The sequence below is a fragment of the Octopus bimaculoides genome, chromosome 18, assembly GCF_046866305.1.
Source record: "Octopus bimaculoides isolate indiv1 chromosome 18, ASM4686630v1, whole genome shotgun sequence".
In the NCBI taxonomy this organism is placed as follows: domain Eukaryota; kingdom Metazoa; phylum Mollusca; class Cephalopoda; order Octopoda; family Octopodidae; genus Octopus; species Octopus bimaculoides.
Genome location: NC_142945.1, coordinates 18,712,962 through 18,739,825, shown reverse-complemented (window position 1 = coordinate 18,739,825; position 26,864 = coordinate 18,712,962). Strand labels below are relative to the sequence as shown.

General features: G+C 37.1%; 1 protein-coding gene across 3 annotated transcripts in view; it reads right to left on the bottom strand.

The window, feature by feature from the left end:
- Positions 1-2,443: 2,443 nt before the first annotated feature.
- LOC106878906 (ribose-5-phosphate isomerase) overlaps positions 2,444-26,864 on the bottom strand; it is a 206,431-nt gene continuing 182,010 nt past the window's right edge. For all 3 annotated transcript variants that reach the window (XM_089365889.1, XM_089365888.1, XM_014928254.3), the window contains 4 exons: positions 26,213-26,346; positions 11,040-11,181; positions 9,666-9,765; positions 2,444-5,912 (listed from right to left, as the gene is read on the bottom strand). In XM_089365889.1, the coding sequence (XP_089222015.1) occupies positions 5,803-5,912; positions 9,666-9,765; positions 11,040-11,181; positions 26,213-26,346 (486 nt within the window). In that variant the 3' untranslated portion in view covers positions 2,444-5,802. The remainder of the gene's footprint in view (positions 5,913-9,665; positions 9,766-11,039; positions 11,182-26,212; positions 26,347-26,864) is intronic.

Here is a 26,864-nt window from a genome sequence, read left to right as displayed (position 1 = left end):
GTATAAGTTATTGTCCACTTAACTATAATCTGTAAACAGAGGCACAAGCCAATGTGTGGCTGCTTCATCCTGCTAGAAATAGCAGCCAAACCAACCTAAAATCACACCCTACCATCTTAAAAAAGTGAGTCATCAGGGCATTTAAGGAAGTCAAATTCTTAGTAGTTTGCTCCAATGCATCTGCCATACATGAAGTATGCCTTCTCTGTAATCTCACATCTTTTGTGCATCCATATGGAGTCTATACCTATACCTTTTGGGTATATCAAGCACGACCATTTTTCTGACAATACCAAAGTCCTGTCTTCTTTCCTAATTACTAAAACCTTAGTCTTTGCTTAGTTTACCATAAGACCGCTCAGTTCTAGGTTTTACTTCTATACCTGTAATTTCTTCTCCAATTCTATGTGACCCAGCTGGTCTTGAACTCCACTGTGATGGTCAGTAGATTTAGGATAAATCTGAGTACTGAGCTTTGATGAACCAAAGCTCAGTACATTCATGATAAATTTGTTGTTAAACTCATCAGGGACTCTTACTTTAATGATTGCACCTTTGTACATAACTTGAGTAGCTTTCACAAGGCATTCAGCAATAGCTAGTTTCCTTAATGACCAGTAGTTTAAAGTATGGCACTGTATCAAAGACCTTCAAGTTAGAGAATGAAAGACATGAGTTTTGTCATTTCAGATACACATATTCCAATGACATCTTGGTTTTCTCTAACACTGTCTTGTGGTCCCAAACACCATACATCATATGACATGTGCAAATCTCTTCTTTTCTGCTTCTTCCCTCAGTATGTCTGTCACCTAGCTTCCCTAATAATGCTCTCTACTTCTGTCTTTCTTCCATAATTTCGAAACCTGTTTTTACAGCACTATTTACTGTGTTATTCTATCACCTTCGGTTTGCTTGGGATCTTACATCAGCCACACATTTTGGTCTGTAGTTTTCAATAGGTTATTTCAAATCTATCTCCTCCTTAGTCATATACATCACTTAGAATTTCACTGAAAATATGACCAAATGCAGATTCTTTTAGCATCCGTATTGACAAGTCACTCACCACTAAAGTTGAGGCATTTACAATGGCCTGACTATCACGTTTCTTAATAAGATGAGATGAGATCTAAGACTTGCACGCTCGCCAGATTTGTAGGTGATGAAAGGCTGGTCAATTTCTTGAAGTATGTGCAGTAAACTGTTAGAGATCAGTTGCTTCACAGAACTCCAGGAGGATTTAAACTTCTCTGGAAACCATCGTGGTTTGACCAACATGCCTGTTAAAGTCACTAATCACAATAAGGAAGTCATAATTGGTGTTGATGAAGCCCACAGAAAGGCCTCATAGAAACAATACTTCTGTTCATCAGTCAATCCTGATTGTAGATTGTGTGCGAAGATAAATGTTGCTGTTCTCTTAGTACTCTTGTCCGAATTATCCTATCCCTCACTTTACTTCAATTGCTCTATCTATCCATTTCTCAGCAAACAATATGGCTACACCTTTTCTACCATCACTGTTACTAGCCCAGAAGAATTTGTATTGCTGCTTTTTGACTGTGATTGTTTTGGCTGAGGATCCTTTCCATCATATCTCTTGCACACAACCACTGAAGCATCTCCACAATCTCACCAGAGCTTACCTTTCATTGTGCCTACACTGAGGACTGCACCATATCTTGCTGACAGCCTTATTTGAGATGTTATCAATCACCCAGACTCAAGTACTTTGCCACACATGTTGTTGTAAATACTGTTTACAACTGTCATCAATACGATTGTTATTATTTAGATATATATGTACATACACATGTGCACATGAATATTTACTTTCTGTGTCAGCAGTGATGTCAGGTTATGTTGTTGGCACTCCGTCGCTTACGACAACGAGGGTTCCAGTTGATCTGATCAACAGAACAGCCTGCTCGTGAAACTAACATGCAAGTGGCTGAGCACTCCACAGACACGTGTACTCTTAATGTAGTTCTCGGGGATATTCAGCGTGACACAGTGTGACAAGGCTGGCGTTTTGAATTACAGGTACAACAGAAACAGGAAGCAAAAGTGAGAGAAAGTTGTAGTGAAAGAGTACAGCAGGGTTCGCCAACCATCCCCTGCTGGAGCCTCTTGGAGCTTTAAGTGTTTTTGCTCAATAAACACTCACAACGCCTGGTCTGGGAATCGAAATCGCGATCCTATGACCGCGAGTCCGCTGCCCTAACCACTGGGCCATTGCGCCGCAACTTATGTCAGGTTATACTTGGTAATAAAAACTAGATTACAGATTAGGCTTATTGGGAGATTAACTCACTAAGTAATTGTTAGCCATCATTAGTTCAACGTAGTTTAAGAAAATGCATCAAAATAAGGATCAAGATCAATTACTGCAAATAATTCAAAGGAAACTAACAAAAAAAAAAATTACAAACAACTTTAATTTAACCAGAGTCTGTTTTATTTATATAGAATTTTGAGACATATTGGCCTTTGGTTGTACACAATGTTTTGGGAAATTTTATTATTCTGCTAGATGATTTCTTTTTTGAGGGACATTTGACAGCATATGCACACATACACACACATATGTATTTTCATATACAGATAACTATATATGTATGCATATGTATATGTGTGTGTATATATATATATATATACACACACACACACACATGTATATATCTATATATATGTATACAGCCATATATATGTGTATAGGTCTATGTGTGTGTACATATATATATATATATATATATATACAAACACACATCCATGTGCATACATATAATGCATGTATGAAGAGTTAAGATATAAAAGAATACATATAAAAGTTTATGGAATCAAACAGGAACAATGACAAAGAAAATTGAATGTAACTCCTCATTTTCATTGCGTAACAAAACTACACTTAACCTAACACCCAGCCTTTGAGTGCCTATTCAGGCCAAGTTGTTGGTCTGTGAAATTCACTAGTTCGTCAGGTTCTAAAAAGAGATTAGGAAGTACTTCACTTCCTATGCTAAACTACTAGGAAAAAAAAAATTACTAACAAACATTACTGTGTCAGAAAAAGACTTGCAGTAGTGTATGTTGACCAGATAAAGAAAATCTATTGGATAACTAAATAGTTTTAAAGTGACTATGAGAATTCTAATATTTTTTTAAACATTAATGTTATCCACTTCATATTTCCTTGAATTTTGACTTCTTTCATCTACAGGTAATGTACAACCTCACATGCTTGGATCTGATCCAAAATTTAAAAGTTCATGGAAAACTGTAGTGCAGAATTGTATTGGTACTACCAGAGAAAAATGAGAAGCATGCCAAAATTGTTCTTCTTTACTCTTGAAGCTAGAAAGGAGCTTTACATGACTATTGTAAATGATAAATATTTTAAAAATTAATAGAAATAAAGAACAGCCTCATAGATATGACAACTTTATAAATTTATCTACTAGATTAAACACATTAACGTAGAATACCTAAATGAGATGAAAATATTGCTTAAGATAATTTTTAATTAAAAACAAGACAAGATTAACTTAAGTAATGTTATTTTATTTAAAGTTGTTCTTAATCACACACTTAGAGATAAACAAAACCATAGTTAATACTTAAAATACATACTACCGATAATCACACACACGCAGAAATAACGAAGTACACAATTTTTTTTTTTCCCCCTTTATGTCTGACAAGGAAAAGAAATGAAAGTACTTTCTGAACAAAATGTTTAAAAAGTCATGTAAAGAGATAATTCTGATGAAGTAAACATTTAGGGAATTTTCATTGTTGTATGGCACAAGAAAATTTACAGAGAAAACCAAAAAACTAGAGTTATGAGAAGTGAAGCACAAATCAAATATTAATAATTTTAATTACTGAAGAACATGATGGATGATAGCATTGTGCTATTTGACTGAAGACGTCTAGCTACAACCTGCTAGAAGACATGCAGAGAAAGATCTTCGGCCATACTAAAAAAATCCAACTGCAATCAGTGAGACAGCCTCTACATGGTTACTTGACTTGCTAGAAACAGCAACCAAATCTCCATTTAGGGGATAAAAAGAAAAAAAGAGACAGGGATGATTATGATTGGAATGCCTTTGAACATAGGCCTGTTCAATCAAGGATAACTTAGAGCTAAACAGCAACAACATTGTGACTAACAGGAGAGCCTCATCATAGTTACTCAACCTGTTAGAAACAGCAGCAAAATTTATCTAAAAAAGGAAAAGAGACATTATCTAATGTAATCTCAATAAAGACAGAAAAGACAGCATGATCAAAGTTTCAATGTCTTGGGTGAAGAATAAAGGTTATGATAGTGAACATACAAAAACAGAAAAAAAAAAACACTTTCAATAGATTCAAACATTTTTATAAGCTAACTAGTCATGGTGTTAATTAAACACAAACTTTTCTACAACATAGTAACCAACCAAGCAACTGCTTCATTAAATTTGGGCATACATATATCTTTTTAAAAACTATTTTGAGCAACTATGCATAACATTTTAAAATTATTCATGATCAATTAATTGGTCCAGATTTAAGACGTCAGCTATGAAACATCTATAAAACTTTTTAAAAATTAATGGCTCCATAAATTTAACACAGACATTCACATTGTAAACATGTCTTTAAACAAAAATCTATTCCATTGTATGTATTTAAAAGACTATAAAAAAAACTGACTCGACACATTCACAATACACTTCATGCAACTATATACAATTTAGACAGTTACTAACTAAACAATTTTCTTGGTAACAAATTTCACAAAGCTGAGCAGGTACCTGACAAACAAACAATGATGATAGATTTAAACTCAACCACCACACCTGGACGTCCATGCACACAATAAGCAGTGTTGACTGAATCAACCCCTCCTGTATATTACTGCTACCTCATTTACTAACCCTAGAGGAATGAAAAGTTAAATTGATTCTGATTGGATTTCAATAGATAGGGCCAAAACTCTCATGTTAACAACACACAAAACATCTCTATTATATGAATATTAAATCGATCTCAATATTCAAATGATAACTTTAATTTTATTGACCCTGGAAGGATACAAAGCAAAACTGGCCTTGACAGGATTTGAACTCAGAATGTAAAGAGCTGCAAACTAAATATTGCAGGAATTTTGTCTGATGCTCTCCTGATTCTGCCAACCTACTGGTCATTAAATAAAAGGCTAGCTGGGAAAGAATGCAGCAGATCAAGCCAAAATGATATTTTGTAGCCACGATAGTCTATAGGATAAGCCATGAATGTAACTATCATGGGAGGAGGACAGGTTAATATGAGGGCTGTTTGTACAGGATATAATTAGTTTTTTTTTTAAAAACAAAAATATTCTACTAATTGTAGCTTTGATAGTGGTGTTTATGAGGGGAAAATGCCTAATAAGGCTATAGTGGCAGTCAGGGGTAGAGAGGAGAAAGAATGGGGAGGGCATTCTCATAAGATAATAAAAGCTTATCATTAACAGGCTGAGAAACATGCCTTGTTATATCAATATAGCCAGACACAGATATAAAAGTAGTTTTAGACAATATAAACATTATGAAGAAGTAGATTATTAATGTATATAACTGAGAAAGAAAGAAAAGATGAAATGTAAATGAATATGATTATTCATAAAATTTCACTAAATTTTACAATTAAAAAAATAAATAAAAATGTTGAGGGTATGGTAATATGGAGATTTTGAGGCTATTTTTCTTTCCTTCTTTTCCTTTTTATTAGAACCGCTAGCTTCAATTTGACAGAATAGACTACATATTAGCAGCAATTCTGCACACCAGGTGCTTTGCGTACTTTTACTGTGCCGTCAGCATTGCCAAAATATGCTACTTTCGCCATATTCAAGAACAGACCAGTTTCGACAACACCTGAAAGACAACAGAAAATAAATAAAAAAGAAGTGTAAATAACAAAACTGCAAACATCTTCAATTCGATTTCTATGCTTATCTTCATGGTTATGAATGTTTGGTAATGACTGAAAGAGTACGAGTGAATATTAATGGCCTAAACAGGGTTTCTTAAGTAACGTTACTCTACACGGTATACAGCCTGGAGATTCAACGAGTTATCCCAGGTCAAACCACTCCTCTGCATTAAAAGGTCACTGCTCTGGTACTAGAGACATGAGGTTAAACTATTGCAGGAAAGGACCACAAAATGGATTTCTTCAAGTTGAGCCAACTGGAGGAAGCCCTAAGAGTGGAGCTAGAACAACATAGTTGGATAATATCCACAGTCTCAGTTGGTTACACTTGGGATTCATCATCATCATCGTTTAACGTCCACTTTCCATGCTAGCATGGGTTGGACGATTTAACCAAGGACTGGTGGACCAGGAGGTGACACCAGGCTCCAATCTAATTTGGCAAAGTTTCTACAGCTGGATGCCCTTCCTAACGCCAACCACTCCGAGAGTGTAGTGGGTGTTTTACGTGCCACCGGCACAAGGGCCAGTCAGGTGGAACTGGCGACGGCCACGCTCGAAATGGTGTGTTTTATGTGCCACCTGCACTGGCAACGATCTCGCTCAGTGTAAATGATAGTTGCTTTTCATAGTAGTTATAGAGAAAGCACCTTGAGGATTTTACTCCTGCAATCCTTCCAGAAATAATGAGCAGAGAAGTGGATGGATGGATGGATAGATAGACTGTATCAAATGTGGTAGGAGCAGTGGTATAACAATCAAATCCAGTTATCTGCCAATATCTGGATTTACTGAACTCTTTCGACTCATCCATAATCAAAGTTTGACTTTTTGCTCACTTAGAATGTCCCTACCATATTAAATCATTAACCCTTTAGCATTCAGACAACTCTGTCAAATGCAATGCTGATTTCTTCACATTCATTTGAATTAGTCACGCATTATCTTGTAACTTTGAGCTTTCAATGACATCATCATCATCGTCATCATCATCGTTTAACGTCCGCTTTCCATGCTAGCATGGGTTGGACGATTTGACTGAGGACTGGTGAAACCGGATGGCAACACCAGGCTCCAGTCTGATTTGGCAGAGTTTCTACAGCTGGATGCCCTTCCTAACGCCAACCACTCAGAGAGTGTAGTGGGTGCTTTTACGTGTCACCCGCACGAAAACGGCCACGCTCGAAATGGTGTCTTTTATGTGCCACCCGCACAAGCCAGTCCAGGGGCACTGGCAACGATCTCGCTCGAAAATCCTACAGGAGCCAGTCAGGCGGTACTGGCAACGGCCACGCTCAAAATGGTGCATCTCATGTGCCACCCGCACAAGAACCAGTCCAGGGGCACTGGCAACGATCTTACTTGGCTTGCCGGGTCTTCTCACGCACAGCCCATTTCCAAAGGTCTCGGTCCGTAGTCATCGCCTCGGTGAGGCCCAATGTACGAAGGTCTTGCCTCACCACCTCAGCCCAGGTCTTCCTGGGCCTACCTCTTCCACGGGTTCCCTCAACTGTTAGGGTGTGGCACTTTTTCACGCAGCTATCCTCCTCCATTCTCACCACATGTCCATACCAGCGCAATCGTCTCTCTTGCACGCCACAACTGATGCTTCTAATGTTCAGCTTTTCTCTCAAGATACTTACACTCTGACGGGTATTCACATTGACATTACACATCCAACGGAGCATACTGGCTTCATTCCTTGCGAGCTTACGTATGTCCTCAGCAGTTACAGCCCATGTTTCACTGCCATGTAGCATGGTTGTTCGTACGCATATTTCTAGAATAATACTGTAAGGTAAATATAATAGGCCAGATCTGATTAGTTTGAACATAAAACTGATAAAATATTTTGGCCGGATATAGCTGGTTTAAATACTGAAGGGTTAAAAGGATTTAATAAAGGTTTCATCTATTCCCTTGAACCCATTCAACAGTTTGTGTAAGTCTGTTTACAGAATTGTTTGTGCAAATTAAATTATATTTCTACACAACAATACAACTGCTTGAACACAACTCATTCCTAACATTTCCTAAAGAGTTAATTTTTGCACAAAATGATAAGTATTTTAGGGGTTGGACTTGGCACGTGACATCCCACATCTGCATAGGCTAGTTTCTGGTTATCATACTCTGACCTTCATCTAGTGTAGTGATTCTCAACCATTTTGTACCTATTGACCCCAATGATTCCCATTTTGTTCGGTTGTACACTCATAACCATTTGATCATCATCAATCACCGTCATCAACATTTTAACATCGGTTTTCCAATGCTAGCATGTGCTGGACAGCTTGACAGGAACTGGCAAGGCCAAGGCCTGCAACCAGGTCCCATTGACTGTTTTGGCTTGGTTTCTATGGCAGGATGCTTTTCCTGGTGCCAACCACTTTACACAAATCCTATTATATTTTTTGGATTAAATATTATTAGAAATTGTATTAAAAAATTGTTAAAATATTTTGTGTATTGTAGAAGTATAACCAATTTATTGCACATAGATTTTAGCATCAAAATCTTACATGGATCCCCCAAGGGTCACATGGATCCTGGTTGGAAACCACTGATCAAGAGACTACCTTTTGAATGTCTCTTGAATTCTTTTGGCCTATTTTCGCCTCTCCATGAAACCTTTTGTTACCATATTTCTGTTGAGATGCTCTGTGTTTCTTTCAATTAATTTTAAATATAACAAAGAATTGAATCAAATAACTTAGCTATCATTAAGTTAGTATTAGGAACATAAATTGTGACTAAGGTTTGGTGGAAGATTTTAATTCAGAATTTTTAAAAACAAGACATTTGTACTACAGAGCCAGAAGTAGTTTCAGCCGGGTTGGTATCAAAAGGGTTAAGCAGCTTTTCCTTGTTTTGCATGAGGTCTTCTATCAGTTCCACAAGGAAAACCTAAGTGCTTTGTACAACCTTGAAAACAATAATCTGAGTAAATAATAACCATTACCATCACCCTGGCACCCACTGATGCAAACAGTAGAGTGATTATTGTCTTTGATAAAACCATCCTTCTGCTTGGTTTATTAACTTTACTAGCAAAAATAAAACCGAGCTCTTCCTCATAGGATTTATATAACCCTAATTTGTCTGTGAAAAGTAATACTTATTTATTCACATTGTTTATTCTTAGAAAGACATCATAGGATAGGTGTGAGAGGCTAGATCTGGTTGGTTTAAATGCTAAAGCGTTAAACCTTGAACTCCTACAGATTTCAGCTCAAACAACTGTTATATACGTTTATAACTAATATTACAATACATATTTCTAGCTACAAAGAAATATTGGTTTCAAGTTTTGGCACAAGGCCAACAATTTTACAGGGGGTGGGGAGCTAGTCAGTTACATCAATCCTGGTGCCCAACTGGTACTTATTTTATCAACCTCAGTGGAATTTAAACCCAGAGTATAAAGACAAATGAAAAGCATTTTGCCCAACTACAAAGCAAATATAATTGACCCACCATGGTAGCTCATCCAGAAGGAAATAACAACCAAATTTCTTGCCAAGACATACCCCTAAATAAAGATTGTGTGGTCATGGCTGGAAAATCTCTGATAATAATATCTGCTTGATCGGAGTTTGTCTGGGGTGGTTGAACAACACACCACCACCAACAAACAAAATGGAATGTAATTACTGGATGTATTTTAGAAAGGTGCATGTCGAAATTAGATTTACCTGGAATCAATTTAATTGCAGTATTCACCTCTACCCAGTCAGCGTGTTCTTCAAATAGCCAATCAAGGACAAAATTACCATTATCAGTAACAATTGGGCCCTGCAATAGAAAAATATAAATACATAAATGTTTTACCCTTTCCGTGGCTATATTTCTTACAAAATACCATGCTTAGGAGGACCTTCAATTATCATCATCATCGTCATTTAGCATTCATTTTCCATGCTGGCATGGGTTAAATGGTTTGACTGGAACTGGTAAGCCGGAGAGCTGCACCAGGCTCCAGTCGGTTTTGGCTTGGTTTCTATGGCTGGATGCCCTTCCTAATGCCAACCACCCATAGAGTGTACCAGGTGTCTTTTACGTGTCACCAGCACTGGTTACAACTATGATTTCACTTAGCTTCATGTATCTTCTCAAGCAAGGAAAATTGCCAAAAGGTCTTGGTGACTTGTCATCACCTCCATGAGACTCAACATCCAGAACCTGTAGAAGAAGTAGACCCAGGAAGACCTGGGATGAGGTGGTGAAGCATGACCTTCGAACTTTAGGCCTCACCGAGGCAATGACTAGTGACCGGGACCTTTGGAAATATGCAGTACGTGAGAAGACCCGGCAAGCCAAGTGAGAGTATAATCTGTGGCCTCTGACAGAAGTGTAGCCAGCTCACTTACTCACATCTTTACTTCATTGGACACTAAACTCTGCTTGCGAAGACCTGTTGAGGCAAGTAAAAACGAAATCGAACCAAATTTGACGACTGGCACCCATGCCAACCTCTCCTTCATTGGACACTAAACTCTGCGAAGACCTGTTGGGGCAAGTGAAATCGAAATCGTAATTGAACCATATTCGATGACTGGCACCTGTGCCAGTGGAGCACTAACAGCAGCTGTCAGGCTTCTGTGCTAGTGGTACGTAAATAGCACCATTTGAGCATGCTCGTTACCAGTGTCGCCTTACTAGCACTTGTGCTGGTGGCACATAAAACCACCCACTACACTCTCCGAGTGGTTGGCGTTAGGAAGGGCATCCAGCTGTAGAAACTCTGCCAGATCAGATTGGAGACTGGTGCAGCCATCCGGTTCACCAGTCCTTAGTCAAATAGTCCAACCCATGCTAGCATGGAAAGCAGACGTTAAACGATGATGATGATGATGATATCCACATACACAATGGGCTTGTTTGAATTTTCATCTACCAAATCTACTCACAAGGCGTTGGTCAGCCTAAGGCCATAGTAGAAGACACTTGCCCAAGGTGCCACACAGTGGAACTGAATCTGGAACCATGTGATTAGGAAGCAAGCTTCTTACCACACAACCATAGTAAACTATTTACACATTTTACATACACAAATCATAAATACTTACAGCTTTGTGCTCAGCCATTCGTAGTTTAGCCACTCCACCTAGCATAGCTTCAATTTTTAGTTTTACTGGTCGATAAGCAACTGGCAAGACTTCAATAGGGACTCCACGCTTCCACTTTTGACCAAGGTTTTCAGAATCTTTTCTAAAATAGGCATAAAAGAAAAAAAATTTTTTCACTAAAACTGGAGCATGACCCTTTGTAATCCAGATAAATAATCTCATCAAAATATATATATAAATTAAAAAAAAAAAAGAAAAATTACATACATTGAATTGAAAATATAAATGCATAATCTATATATATAAAAATGAGAACGTGTCTGTCTGTCTGTGTGAATCCCTAAAACTCGAGAACTACGCAACCAATTTCATTCAAATTTTACACATGCCTTACTTAGGGTTCCAGTTGTGTTTTAGTAAAAAAAAAATTATTAACTTCTTGCAGAGTTCGAGCACACGGCAACATAATATCTCCTCCACTATTTAAGTATTACGTGTCAAAAGTGAAACAAAAACACTCATGTCAAATACTTTCACTTTAAAAATGAAACTATTCCACTAACTGAAACAATCACATTTCGATACTGTAGTGACAGATACTTTCACAGAGAGAGAAAGAGAGAAAGAGAGAGAGAGATGTATATGTACACCATTTCGATACTGTAATGACAGATACTTTCAGAGAGAGAGAGAAAGAGAGAGAGAGAAAGAGAGAGAGATAGAGATGTATATGTATACATATAGATGTACACGTATATGTATATATATATAGATCTATACATACATGTATATGTATACATATGTGTAGATGTATATATATATAGATGTACATGTAATATGTACACATATATACATGCATACAGATATCTATACATATATACACCCATCACACACACATACACACAAACACACACATTAGTCATTTGTTTTCTTATCCAAAACTACGTCAAAAGTACTGAATGGATCTTTATGAAATTTGGAAATTATATTCTTTGCATAACGGCCATAACTCCCATGAAAATTCATATAGTTTTGATGTTGATGAAATTTTAACCAGAACATAACAGATGAGCATTATTTAGAAAATGATGTCACACGTTATCGAGGCTACCATTCTTTCTGGATGTGCAAAAGGGGATGACGTCTTTATTCCAAGAATTCCTCTTACTCTATCAGGAGCAGACATTCCTTTTACATTCAGAAGACTACAATTCCCCCTTCGTGTGACTTTTGCCATGTCCATAAACAAATATCAGGGTCAAACACTGTCTGTAGCTGGTCTTCTCTTGGAAGAGCCCTGCTTCTCACATGGACAACTGTATGTTGGCTGCTCAAGAGTGGGCAGCAACAAAAAACCTATTTGTATATGCTCCACAAGGGAAAACAAGGAACATAGTTTACAATGAGGTGTTATAATCACAACAGCAAGAAAGTATGTACATGATCACCTTCTTTTACGAAACCTCATTGACTTTCATATATTTATATTGATATACATATATATACGTGTGTTTGGGTGCGTGTGTGTATATACATCTCTATATATAAAGATGATGCGTAGTCTAGACGGCGTTTTTAGATTTCATTATTCTCTTTAACCCGGGCAACACCGGGTATTTCTGCTAGTACCTTTATATTTGTGCGTGTGTGTGTGTATATATATATATATATATATATATATATATAAATTTAGTGTACATTTAAGTATTTTTCATTCCCTTTGAAATTGCTCTTAACTGTGGTTTGGACTGTTTGACTGTTCTTTCTAGTATGTTAGGCAACCTGTTAAGGCTTGCCTATTTATACTTAAATGTACACAAAATTTTTATATGAAAAATACGTCTATTGACTTTGTATACGTACTTGGCCACTGGTAGAAAAAATTTCTATAATTTTTCTCACCCTATATTAATTTTAATTATATATATATATATATATATATATATACTAGATGATGCGACCGGTAATTCCTGGGAAAGCGGGGCTTATCCCTTGGTTCTGTTCTCATAATTGTTTTGATAGTCTAGTAACAACAATACAAAGTATGTAGCCCTTAAAACAGTTTTTATGCATTTATTAATACTAAAATAGAATACTAAACTGTCTTACACAGGATCTTGTTTTTAGGAATTCCCAATAAGTTATGAATACCCAAATTGTGAAGTCAGTTATGTAATAACATAAAATTACCCGATAGTGAGAATTCAACTAAAGTAGCCCCGAAAAGGGCTTTAATACGTCCCCTGAGTATATAGAACTTAGGAAGAAATTCTAATAAGGTATGTATACTATAATCATGAATCATGTTACGTAATAACAGGCTGATCAGATATGGGATAATAACAATTCAAAGTAAATAACTCTGAAAAAAGCTTTTGTAAGTTCGCAGAGAATATTACCCTCAGTGGCACTAGTGTTGGTATATTCATGAATAAGTTACTAACTGAAATAAGTAGATCTTTTGTTTAGGAAAATACTATTTACTTGTTTAAGTGTTGTACTGGATAAATTGCGAAAATAACTCATATAGTTCAAATACTAAGAAATAAGCATACTCAATTTTATTTATATGAAATAATTTAGGAACATGAATGGGTTATTTCCCTTGGCTATATATAAGGATCCCTTTCAGGAGCGAATGGGTTATTTCCCTTGGATGTTTAAAAATAATAGATTAGTTATATGTAGTAAATATAAAAATCCCTTCCAGGGGCCCTATTATCGATTTTTTCAACAATCTAAGTCTGTCGCTAGTTCTCCAGACATTACCTCACATGTCAAGTTTCATCAAAATTGCTAAAACAATGTCGGAGGAGTTAGATAACAATGCCACAAACAAACACACCCACAGATTTCCACATAAGTAGTAGATATATGCTTCCTGAAAGTGCATGGCTTAGTGGTTAGGGTATTCATCTCGATGATCATAAGGTTGTGAGTTTGATTCCTGGTGGCTGATTGTATCCTTGAGCAAGATACTTTATTTCACATTGCTCCAGTTCACTCAGCTGGCAAAAATGAGTAGTACCTGCATTTCAAAGGGTCAGCCTAGTCACTTTCTGTGTCATGCTGTATCTCTCTGGGAACTATGTTAAGGGTACGCGTGTCTGTGGAGTGCTCAGCCACTTGCACATTAATAGCACAAGCAGGTTGTTCTGTTGATCGGATCAACTGGAATTCTCAGCATCATAACTGACACAGGGCCAGTTTTTTTCATGTGCTATCCAAGATGAGATACAGTTGAGTCTTGTACCAGGAAGAAGCACTACTGATGCTATCTTTCTAGTGAGGAAGCTACAGAAAAACTACTTGGCCAAAAATACACCCCTGTATTTGGGTTTTGTTGATTTGAAGAAAGCTTTTGACAGGGTGCTCTGCTCCGTTATTATGTGAGCAATGTAAGAGGTATGGATAGATGAGTGGTTGGTGAAGGCTGTACAAGCCATGGACAGGGATGCTGTCAGTAAGGTGAAAGTCAGTAATGAGTATAGCAAGGAATTTAGTGTACAGGTAGGAGTTCACCAGGGTTCCATTCTCAGCCAACTCTTGTTTATCATATTACTCCAGACCATAACAGAAGAATTTAAGGCAGACTACCCTTGAGAGCTCCTCTATGCTGATGATTTGGTTCTTATTGTTGAATCACTATCAGAACTAGAAGAAATTTCAGGTGTGAAAGCAAGGGCTGAGAATTAATTTAGCAAAGACCAAGATCCTAGTAAATAGGAAACCATACAAATCACTGATACCTTCAGGAAGATGGTCCTGCTTGATGTAGAAAAGGTATTGATCTACATCCCACTCTCAGCCAAGAGAACCTAGTCTTGTGGACTTATGGGTGCTGGTGCCATATAAAAGTGCCTGTGCCAGTACCACATAAAAGCATCCAGTACACACTGTAAAGTGATTAGAGTTAGGAAGGGCATCCAGCTGTAGAAAGCATGCAAAAACAGAAAAATGGAGCCCAGCTGGCCAACTCCCATCAAACCATCCAACCCATGCCAGCATGGAGAATGGATGTTAAAAGACGATGATGATGATGATGATGATGGGTTGGTGCAGTACCCAGAGAACCTACCTTAAGATAGCACTTGTCAAGACAGACAGTATGTATTAGATATCTAAACGTTTTGGGACCCATCCCTTTGTTAGTCTAATTCTTCTTCTTCTGTGTATGTGTGTGCAAGAGAGAGAGAGAGAGAGAGAGAGAGAGGGAGAGGGAGAGAGAGAGAGAGTGATCCACTAGTACTATATCTACTGACTCTGAAGGCAAAGTTAAATTTGGTAGGATCTGAACTTTGAGCGCAGAAGGTTGAAATGAATACCATATGACATTTTATCTGACATTCTAATTTTCTACCAATTCACCTGTGATGTGCCTACGTGCATGACATATGTGAAGAGAGAGAGAGGCGGGGGAGAACTGGGTTAACAGAATAATAAGGTTATAAACTTGGCTATTTACTTACAGTAATGTGTGTTTATGTGAGACTGACATATCCAGTATTTATATATATAATAAATTCAAAATAGATATGATTTAGCGTGAATGAATGACAAAAAAATAAATTCATTTTTAAATACACTTGAAATGAGATCTCTTTAATTTAACAAAAGTGAACACCCACCTCACTACAAGCTTCTATGGAGACCTGATAGCAACCAATCTCCTTTCTGCTTTCTTTAAATCAAACATCATACCCACTATTAGCACCAACAACAACTGTCAAACAGATTGTTTAGCCTCAAATTTTCAGTACGACTAAAATCACCTCAAGATTCGACTTTTTTTTTTTTCTACAGACTATACATATCTCAACCTCAAGCTATTGTTGACTATGAAATCTAAGATAGTGTGCTGTGCTCTTATCTAGAACAGTATATCTAATCTAATTTAAGACATTCTAATGAACCAATGAAAAGGACTTCTTAGCAAATTGACATGCTATAGCATGCTTTGGCAACCAGATCTTCCTCATTAAGTTTAGATTTGCTAAATTCACACATGCCATCTACTATGACACTATATAGCATTAAAAGGCGTTTACTAGACAACTGACCCAAGTATATATACTTATGACTTATTACTTCACTCCTCAGCAATGTCCTGCAAATCACATCCATCTCTTGAACAACATCAGCAACAGTGAGAGCAGCAATAAACCAACAACAAATTGTTGCTGAACCACATAATCGAATCTTGAAATGGTCTTAGAAAGAAACCAAAACGTCATCACCACCATCATCATAATTTAAGTTCTGTTTTCCATGCTGGCATGGGTTGGACAGTTTGTCTAGGGGCAGCACCAGGCTCCATTGTCTAGTCAAGAATGGTTTCTATAGCTGGATGCTCTTCCTAATGCCAACCACTCCAGAGTGTACTAGGTACTTTTTAAGTGGCACCAGTACTGACATCAAGTCTTTTTGATAGGCACCAGATATCTCAGTCTTTCGTTATCTCCTTCATAAGGTTCAGTGTCTTGAGATTGGCCTTCAATACTTTGTCCTTTGTCTTCCACAAGTTCCATCCACTTTAAGCAATCGTCACTTATGTATGCAACTGTCTAAGGAAAAAAATTAGTCTACCTTTGGACAGTTCTTAACAACCAGAAGAATTATTATTGAAAGTCTGGACAGAAATCTACAGAGTCTATAAACTTATTAAATGCTTTCAACTCTCTCCACCAAGGAAAAAAATGGAGTAAATTCTTATAAATGGTATACTTCAAGAAGTAGTAGCAGTGGTAATGATACTTGACAAGAACACAAGAGCTGAAGTATGAATACTACATTACCATCTTGAAAATGAATAAATAAATCTGATAATGTATCCATGAATATAATATGATAGAAAAGGAAATTTAGGATAGTTGTAGCTTGAACTATGAACAATGCAGGTTAATAAAATATGAAAATTTAAATTAACATTAGTGTGGTCATTCTTGTCTTTTCAAGCATCCTGCCTAAGATACCTGGTGCCTTGCTGTACTCAAGAAGGCCCACCCTCCACATTAGAAGTGTTATGGCTGTATCCCCTGGTGAAGAGGATTGGCCTGCAAGAGTCCAGTGCCAATCCCACATAAAAAGAACTCGTGCTGGTGCCACGTAAAGGCAACCGTTGCCAGTGACATATTAAAAGCACCCAACACACACTGCATAGTAGTTGGGCATCCAGCTATAGAAACCAAGCTAAATCAGACTGGAACCTGGTGCAGTACTCCAGCTTGTCAGCTTTGGTCAAACCATCCAGCCCATGCCAGCATGGAAAACAGGCTTTAAAGGATGATGTTGATGATAATGAAGAATATATTTACTAACCGTCACATTTAAAATGAAATTTATTTAGTTAAAAATCTGTGTGGGCAGACACGCATAAATGTGAGAGTTATGCGAATGACAATACTAGTCTTAATTTTACCATTAACTCTAAATGGGAGGGTATGGAGGTGTATAACTGATTATTAGACAGTGCTCATCTAATATACAGAGCTGAGAGATACATGCAGACACAGGTGTAAATAGATAGAGTGAGCAGTTCGCAATTATAAACAATACACCAAAAGCAAAAATAAATTTCTGTGGGTTACACCTTGAAGCATTGGATTTAATGCCAAACTAAATGTTGATTAAATAACAGTACCACATCAATTTCAAAATAACAATGTGTATGTATATGTGCATGTGTTTCTGTGAGTGTGTGTGTGTGTGCATGGAAATAAGAAAGCACCAACATTCTCCCAGAGCAGTCTGACTGCAAAACTCTGTGCATAGGGCAGAGGTGTACAGGGTGCGCCAAGCTATTTTTAATAATAAGGTTTAATGCCAACAGACATTAAATTAATTATCAACAGCTTAACTCATTAAAAAATTCAGTTGTTGCTACAGCTGCACAAGACTTCTCGAGTGAATGCAGCATGTTTATATTGCTTAGTTACTAGACCCATTTAATTTTCCCCAAATTGGAATGACATGTAGAAGCCATAGACAACATCTCTTCCTACCAACGTTAAGTATTTGTCTGTAATGTAAGTCCATGCAAGCATGGAAAATTGAACGTTGAATTAATGATTTTATATATATATACAGGCTTGGAGTGGCTGTGTGGTAAGTAGCTTGCCTATTAACCACATGGTTCCAGGTTCAGTCCCACTGCATGGCACCTTGAGCAAGCATCTTCTACTATAGCCTTGGGCCAACCAAAGCCTTGTGAGTGGATTTGGTAGACGGAAACTGAAAGAAGCCCATTGTATATACATGTACATGTTTGTATGTCTGTGTTTGTCCCCCACCATCGCTTGACAACCAATGTTGGCGTGTTTATGTCCCCGTAACTTAGTGGTTCAGCAAAAAAGACTGATAGAATAAGTACTAGGCTTACAAAGAATAAGTCCTGTGGTCGATTTGTTCAATTAAACGTGGTGCTCCAGCAAGGCCTCAGTCAAATGACTGAAACAAATAAAAGTATATATATATATATATATATATATATATATATATATGGCTGTGTGGCAAAGAAGTTTGCTTCCTAGCCACATGGTTTCAGGTTTAATCCCAGGATGTGGCACACTAGGCAAATGTCTTCTACTATAGCCCCAGGTTGACAAGATTCACAAGTGGATTTGTTAGATGGAAAAGAGCCCATCATGTGTGTGTGATTGTTATGATGATGATCATCATCATCATCATTTAGTGTCCATTTTCCATGCTGGCATGGGTTAGACAGTTTGATTAGAACTGGTAAGCCAAAGAGTATCAGGATCCAGTCTGATTTGGCTTGGATTCTACAGTTGGATTCTTTTCTTAATGCCAACCACTCCAAGAGTGTAGTGGGTACCTTTTATGTGTCACTGATACAGGTGCCTTTTACGTGTCACCGGCACTGGCTACAACTACGATTTCACTTAGCTTGACAAGTCTTCACGAGGACAGCAAATCACCAAAGGTCTCGGTCACTTGTCATCACCTCTGTAAGACCCAACATTCAAAGATCATGCTTCACCACCTCGTCCCATGTCTACTTCTACTTCTTCCACAGGTTCCCTCCACAAATAAATGTAGTCATTAATTAGTTACCTTCTCGAGATATACTGACTCATAAGGGCCAATTTCCCAGTTTCCCCACCTGGACAGGACGCCAGTCCATTACAGGATTGCTCATTTTTGCCAGCTAAGTGGACTGAAGCAATGTGAAATGAAGTGTTTTGCTCGAGGACACAATACGTCACCCAGTCCAGGATCAAAACCACAATCTTATGATCATGAATCAAACATCCTAACCACTGAGCCATGTGCCTCCACAGACATATCGTGATGTGTGCACATACCTGTTTGTGACCTCTTGTATTAGCATGGAATGATGGTCATACAAGTGGTCCCCTTTGCTTTTAATCTTATGTGAGAAGACACCTGGCTATGGAGAAATATAACATTGCTTGAAATCAGTGGTTTGCCGAAAGGAAGGGATGGAGAAGAGAAGAAAGAAAGAAAAAAGAAAGGAAGGAAGAAAGAGAGGGGGGAGGGAGGGAAGGAGAAGATAAAAAAGAAAGGGAGGTGAGGAAGGAAGGTAGGTAGGTAGGTAGGAAGTGTGAGACAGAGAGAGGGGGAGAAAAAGGAGAAAGAGAGAAAGATTTGAACTTATGAAAGGGTATATAAACTTAACTATGTTGTTTCCATTCTGCAGAATATACAACACAATCTTTAAGCTTCACAGTATACCCAGCTTACAACATAAAAAGTCACCAGACAACAAATTATGAAAAGGCTGCACTGAGCTTGTTATTGAATAAAATAAGACTTACGTGCAGCCTTTCAGGTGGCAGAAATAGAACAAGCATAAACAGAAGTTGAAAGGTTTTTGAGAGACTAATTAGATATATATCTTACTAGGAAACTGATAGCTATATGGAAGAAATAACAGGCAACATTGCAGGAACCAGTACAACTTCTTGAAATACTAATGGAAAAGAGAGAGGGTGGGGAGACAGATAGGTATACTGTACACATTTGTGTATTGCTTTACATCTATCTTTTCAGGTCATCATTTGGCAAATTTTTGAATTGCTGAAACTGCAAGCCAGCCGCAGACAATACAGACAGATGTGAACACTCAGAGCTTAGTTGTAGGTCTTAAAATGAACAGCAGACTACAGCATACAAGTGATCATAAAAACACAAATTTCAACAACTTGTGAAATAAAAACACTGATGTCACTTGGCACACTGCCTCATAAAGGTCGCTGCTAGCCCTCGCTGTACACACAATCATGTGCTGCCACCTGTTGGTGTGCTACAGAATTAATCTGGGATTTTTTTTATACCACCTCATATGCGTATAAGGTGGGGGGGGGGGGTTCCATATGAAAACAAAATATATGTGATCGGAAAATGTAATGCAAGGGCAAATAGAGGTGGGAAGTGATGAAATCAAGGAGGTGAAGGAGTACATCTACTTAGGATACACAGTGAATATGTGCTGAGATATGGATACTGAAATCTCAAAGAGAATAAGGGCAGGATGGAAGGCATTTAACTCTATAAAGTATAAAATGGACTATATACCTGTTGTAATTTGGTTATCTATAGTCCGATGATATTTCGGAATTACAATTCTTAGCTGGAGTTTCTAGCAGAACTCCAGCTAAGAAAATCTGAAGAAGGAATTGTAATTCCGAAATATCATCGGACTATAGATAACCAAATTACAACAGGTATATAGTCCATTTTTTGTTTTATAGTGCATTGTTGTACCATTCAAAACTTTTTATTCTTTACAAACAATACACAATGCTTCAAGCGAACTACAATACTCTCCTATCTATAAAGTATGTGTTCCAAACAGAACTAAACAATGCCATACATGCCAGACTCTTCAATAGCACCTGTGCTCCTATATGCAAGTGAGATGTGAGCTACTATGAAGAGGATTGACCATCTATTGGCTATGATACAAAGGGCCATGGAAAGATCCTTGCTAGGAATATCATTAAGAGAGGACATTTGAAATGAGATAATTAGTGAATGGAATGAAGTGAACAATGTGATCAAAGAATACCGAAAGCACAAGTTCTGTTGGGCTGGACATGTCACAAGGTTTAGAGACAACAAGTGGGTCTGTACAGTGGCCAAGTGGTATCCAAGAGATTGGAAATGGCCACTTGGAAAATCCACGATGATGGGAAGACGATTTGGTTGAGCAATTTGGGGTCAAAGATGGAAAAAAACAGTGCAATCAAGACAAAACTGGAAGCATATTGTGACTAGTAGTGTGAAACAACATCTGCTAGCCTGTTTACATTTCCTCTTTCCCATCAACATCTTGCTAAAGCTATGTATAGTTAAAGAGCCCTTCTTATTGCATTAAGGTTTATATGATAAATATGTATGTATATGTGTGTGTGTGTGCGTGTGTATATGCTAGTATGGAAGGAGGAAAACTGAGTTGCCAATTTTGACATATGAGGTATCAAAAGATTCAGTAATCTTTCAGCTACCAAATAAGGTATGTTTTTTTTACACAACAATGCTTTTTTACTACAAAAATAACCTCGAAAATGAGGTCGGGGTGCACAATTTTGAGGTCTTTAGCTAAGGAAGGCAACTCTGCTTGAACAATCTATGTGGAGTTTTACCAGGGAATATAACTTCAAAGAAATACCATCAATTTTATTAGTATTATTTAGTAGATAATCTTTTAATGTGAAGTATGTTTGTGTTTTGTTTAGCCCAGAGTTGCCTCTGATGTAGCAGACCCATTGTGTAGTTTTTTCTTTTTTTCTTCCTGAAATACTGTAAGTCTGTGTCTTTCTTTTGATGAAAGAGTGTGTTTTAAGAGAGATGTAACAGCTATATGTAGTAGCTCGAGTTACCAGACATACCTGCATGTGTGTGCACGCATGCACATTTTGTTGTGGTGAAAAAAATACTTTTTCTCAGAATATTTTGCACAATAAATTTTTAAAGAAATCTGGTCAACTTTCTTACTGCTAACCATTCAACTTCAAATTATAATTGTTAATTGCTGGAAGTCAAGGAGACTGAGATATACATAAACTGTTATTGTAAAGAGTGGAAGTTCAATACGAAGTTTTGAACTAATTATCTGGTGGTTAGTAATCCATTACCTTAAATTTGAAGCCATTAAGTCTTTAGACATTATTTTACTGGGTTTAGTCTTTTGACTGTTGCCATGATGGGGTATCACCTTCAAAAATTTAATTGATCATACTGACCTCAGTATGTATTTCAATTTGGCATTTATTTCATAGATCTCTGCTTGATAAGCTTTGAGACATAGTAGGACACAATACTTGATTTAACAACAAATGTAACAACACACACACACACATATTTTAGGTGCAAAAATGACTGTGTGCTTGCGAAGTTTGCTTCCCAACCATATGGTTCTGTGTTCAGTCCCTCTCTATGGTACCTTGGGCAAGTGTTTTCTATTATAGCCTTAGGTCAATCATAAACTTGTGACTGAATTTGATAGACGGAAACTGCAGCGTTGTTCATCAGAAAATGACCATAAAACATGTTTATAATGAAGAGTGGTTTGCTTCATACTCCTCCTGTGCCAATTCTGCTCATAAGAAAGGAACAATACAATGTGACTGAAGGTCATAACACCTGGGCAACGCTGGGGTGCATTGCTAGTCTTAGATAAATTAGATACATTCACTTAGTTTATGCTCCATAATCTGGGCTGGCTGATGACCAGAAGAACCAACGTTATGAGGTCCTTTTGTAAACTACTTCAATGTCAAATGACAGAGACTTGGTTATTGTGGCTGGTGACTTCAATGGAAATGCTGGGCAGCATCTACATGGATTTCATGGTGTGCATGGAGGCTATGGCACTGGCTGTAGAAATGAAGAGGGAACAAGGCTGCTGGAGTTCTGTGGTGCAAATGATCTCATGATCTGCAACACTTAACTTCAGGAAACCAGCCAGCCACCTGATCACCTATCAGTCTGGTGAACACATAATATCTGATAACGATGATGATATACACTCACACAAAGTATCTGAAATACTCGGGCTGTGTGTGTATGTGTATCATATATCAGATATATTATCTATGACAAAAAAGCAAGGAAGAAGAAGAATGACATAAAATGGAATAGAAAAACTAAAAAAGAAAAAAATTTTTTTTTTAAAGTGTAATATGGTATGCAAAAATGATTGATTAAACAAAAATTCCCAATTTTATGGAATAGGAACGGGTGTGGTTGTATGCTTGAAAAGCTTGCCAAAACAGACAATAAAACCTAGTGTGGTCCTCTGGCTTGCAAGCTCCTATCAAGCTGTCCAACCCATGCCAGCATGGAAAACGGATGTTAAATGATGATTGATATATATATATATATATATCATCATCATCATTAGAAAGCGGACGTTAAACGATGATGATGATGATGATATATATATATATACACACACACACACACACACATATATATATCAATCATCATTTAACATCCGTTTTCCATGCTGGCATGGGTTGGACAGCTTGACAGGAGTTTGCAAGCCAGAGGACCACACCAGGTTTTATTGTCTGTTTTGGAAAGCTTTTCAAGCATACAACCACACCTGTACCTATTCCATAAAATTGGGAATTTTTCTTTAATCAATCATTTTTGCATACCATATTACACTTTAAAAATTTTTTTCTTTTTTAATTTTACTATTCCATTTTATGTCATCCTTCTTCCTTGTCTTTTTGTCATAGATAATATATCTGATATATGATACACATACACACACACTCCAACCATATTACACTTTAAAAATTTTTTTCTTTTTTAATTTTACTATTCCATTTTATGTCATCCTTCTTCCTTGTCTTTTTGTCATAGATAATATATCTGATATATGATACACATACACACACACTCCAAATATCTCAGATACTTTGTGTGAGTGTATATCATCATTATCATTTTACATTTGCTTTTCTGTCCTAGCATGGATTAGACAGGCTTCCTAGGGCAGTGTTTTACAGGTGGATGCTCTTCCTATTGCCAACCCTTTTGCGACATATAGGGACACAATAACTATTCTAAAACTAAGATGGGATGTGTGTGTCTGTCTGTCTGTCTGTGTGCAGGTGTATCTATTTCAAGATACAAGTGCGAAAAATCTGACCTATCATTGAACTGTTGTAAGGTGGTGAGTTGGCAGAATCATTAGCAGCACACTGAACAAAATGCTTAACAGCATTTCGTCCATCTTAACACTGAGTCCAAATTCTGCCAAGTTTGACTTTGCCTTTCATCTTTTCAGGGTTGATAAAATAAGTGCCAACATAATCTAGTAACTCCCTCCCACAAAATATCAGGCCTTGCACCTATCATAGAAACGGTTACTGAACTGCTGTTCTTCAAAGTTTTTGACTTCAAGACCATTGCCACTAATGTGTACGACCATCCTTTAGTAAATCATAAGTTGGATGTATTTTTGAACTTGCATTGTTTGCTGACAGTTACATCAGTTTCAAATTTTGGCACAAGGCCAGCAGATTTGGGGGACAAGTCAAGTCAGCTGGTACTTCTTTTATTGAGCCTGAAAAGATGAAGGGCTAAGTTGACCTTGGTGGATTTTGAACTCAAAACATAAAGATGGACAGAATGCCTTTAAGCATTTTTCCTGTCATGCTAATGATTCTGTTAGCTTGCCACCTTATAATTAAAAATTGGTTTCAAATTTTGGCACAAGGCCAGCAATGTCAGGGGAGGGGGAAAATCGATCACATCATCCCCAGTACCCAGCTGGTACTTATTTTATCAATCCTGAAAGGATGAAAGACAAAACTGACCTCAGTGGAATTTGAACTCAGAATGTAAAGACAGACAAAATGCTGGTAAGCATTTTGCCCAGTGTGCTAATGATTCTGCCAGCCTGCTGCCTTTCACTGACGATTATATAAACTAGCTGGACCCGTGAAAAATTCGCAGAAAACATGAAAAATGTAAGCATCTGTAAACAGTGTACTGGTGCCATGAGAAATGTTTGTATATTATGATCGTCTGTCTTTACGTTCTGAGTTCAAATTCTGTCGAGATCAACTTGTCCTTTCGGGATCGATAAATTAAGTACCAGTTGTGCACTGGGGTCGATCTAATCAACTGGCCCCCTCCCCACAAAAATTTAAGGCCTAGAAAAGTATATTACGACAATTACAGAATACAGAAAGTAATGTAACACCAGTGACTATATAATCCAACCAAAATGTTACACAAACGTAAATAGCATTACTATTTAACCTTAAAATACATCGTACATATTCTTGGTTTAGTTTTTCTGGAATTCTTTTATTCTTGATTCAGTCATTTGATGGTGGCCATGATGGAGCACCACCCTTTAGTCGAAGAAATTGACCCTGGACTTATTCCCTGTAAGCCTGGTGCTTATTCTATCAGTCTCTTCTGCTGAACAACTAAGTTATAGGGACGCAAACGCACCAACATCAGTTGTCAAGCAATGGTGGTGGTGGTATAAACACAGACACATACACATACATATATGGGTACAAATGTACAAATTGAAATGCAAAAGAACAAAATAATAAAAGGATTTATAAATAAAACTTTGGTAATTGTGTTTATTTCCACCACACAACACCTATTATTGCAAACATGTTTTAACAAACCTATACTATTTACACACACAAATACATTCATATATATATGTCTCGAGTTGTAGCTGTAACTCAAAGGGGCCAGCCTTGTCATATTCTGTGTGAGGCTAAATCTCCTCACAGCCATTTGTGAGTTAATTTTATCCTCGTGTGGTAATGAAAAGTGAAATTGACAGCCAATATTTGCTGTGTGCATATATCTATGTATGAACTTTTCTTTGGATTTTTGTATCTACTGTCTCTCTCACTTTCTCTTTCTCTTTCACTTCCTTTGCGTCACTCTTCTCTCCCACTTTTTATTTAACAATGTATCTATGTATCTACTTTTCTTGTGACGTGATAAACATTTAAAAATACAAAACGAACACTATCACCACTCACTGTCTCTTTCACTCTCTCTCTCACGTCCTTAGTAACTAAAAGGGATTTGGTTGCAATTTCTCAGAGTGAGACTCCCATGATAGTATAGATAGGACAGATTTGAAATATAAAAAAACAAAACAAAATACATGATGAACAGAACAAGGGTTTTACCTGTAATCGGCAATAATTATAAAGTCTTTCGCACATGAGACAACAATCTTTTCTTGGAACTGACATGCACCACCACCTTTGATGCAATTCAGTTGGCTGTCAACTTCATCAGCTCCATCAATAGATATATCTAACTGTAAATAAAGTACAAAAAGGATATATATAAAAATACATCTGCATTGATTTGTGAATTTACAATTGTATTGTATAATGCATATTAGTGTAGATATGTAGACATAATTTACTATACACTGAAATTATTATTGCATGTAGAAGGCTGTGAAATGGGTGTAACCTTAAGGATGATAAGTAGATAAATAAATATATTCAACTCTCATACTCCTAACTAATTATGGTTTGTGTGTGTGTGTGTGTGCGCATGCGTGCGTGACAAGAAATAGTTTCCATTTCTTTTTATGGAAACAAAAAAGATATAAAGGACTGCAAAAAAAAAAAGGGCTCAAGTGAGACTGAGCCAGAGACAAAAATCATTGATTAGAGCAGGGGTTTTCAAACTTTTTGACTTGCGGACCCCTTTATATTTCAGGCTTTGCCTTAGGGACCCCCTTATAAACGCTTATGAAATTTATACATAAATATTTGCTTAAAATAACATATATTTTGACATTTATTCATTTAACAAATAGGTTTA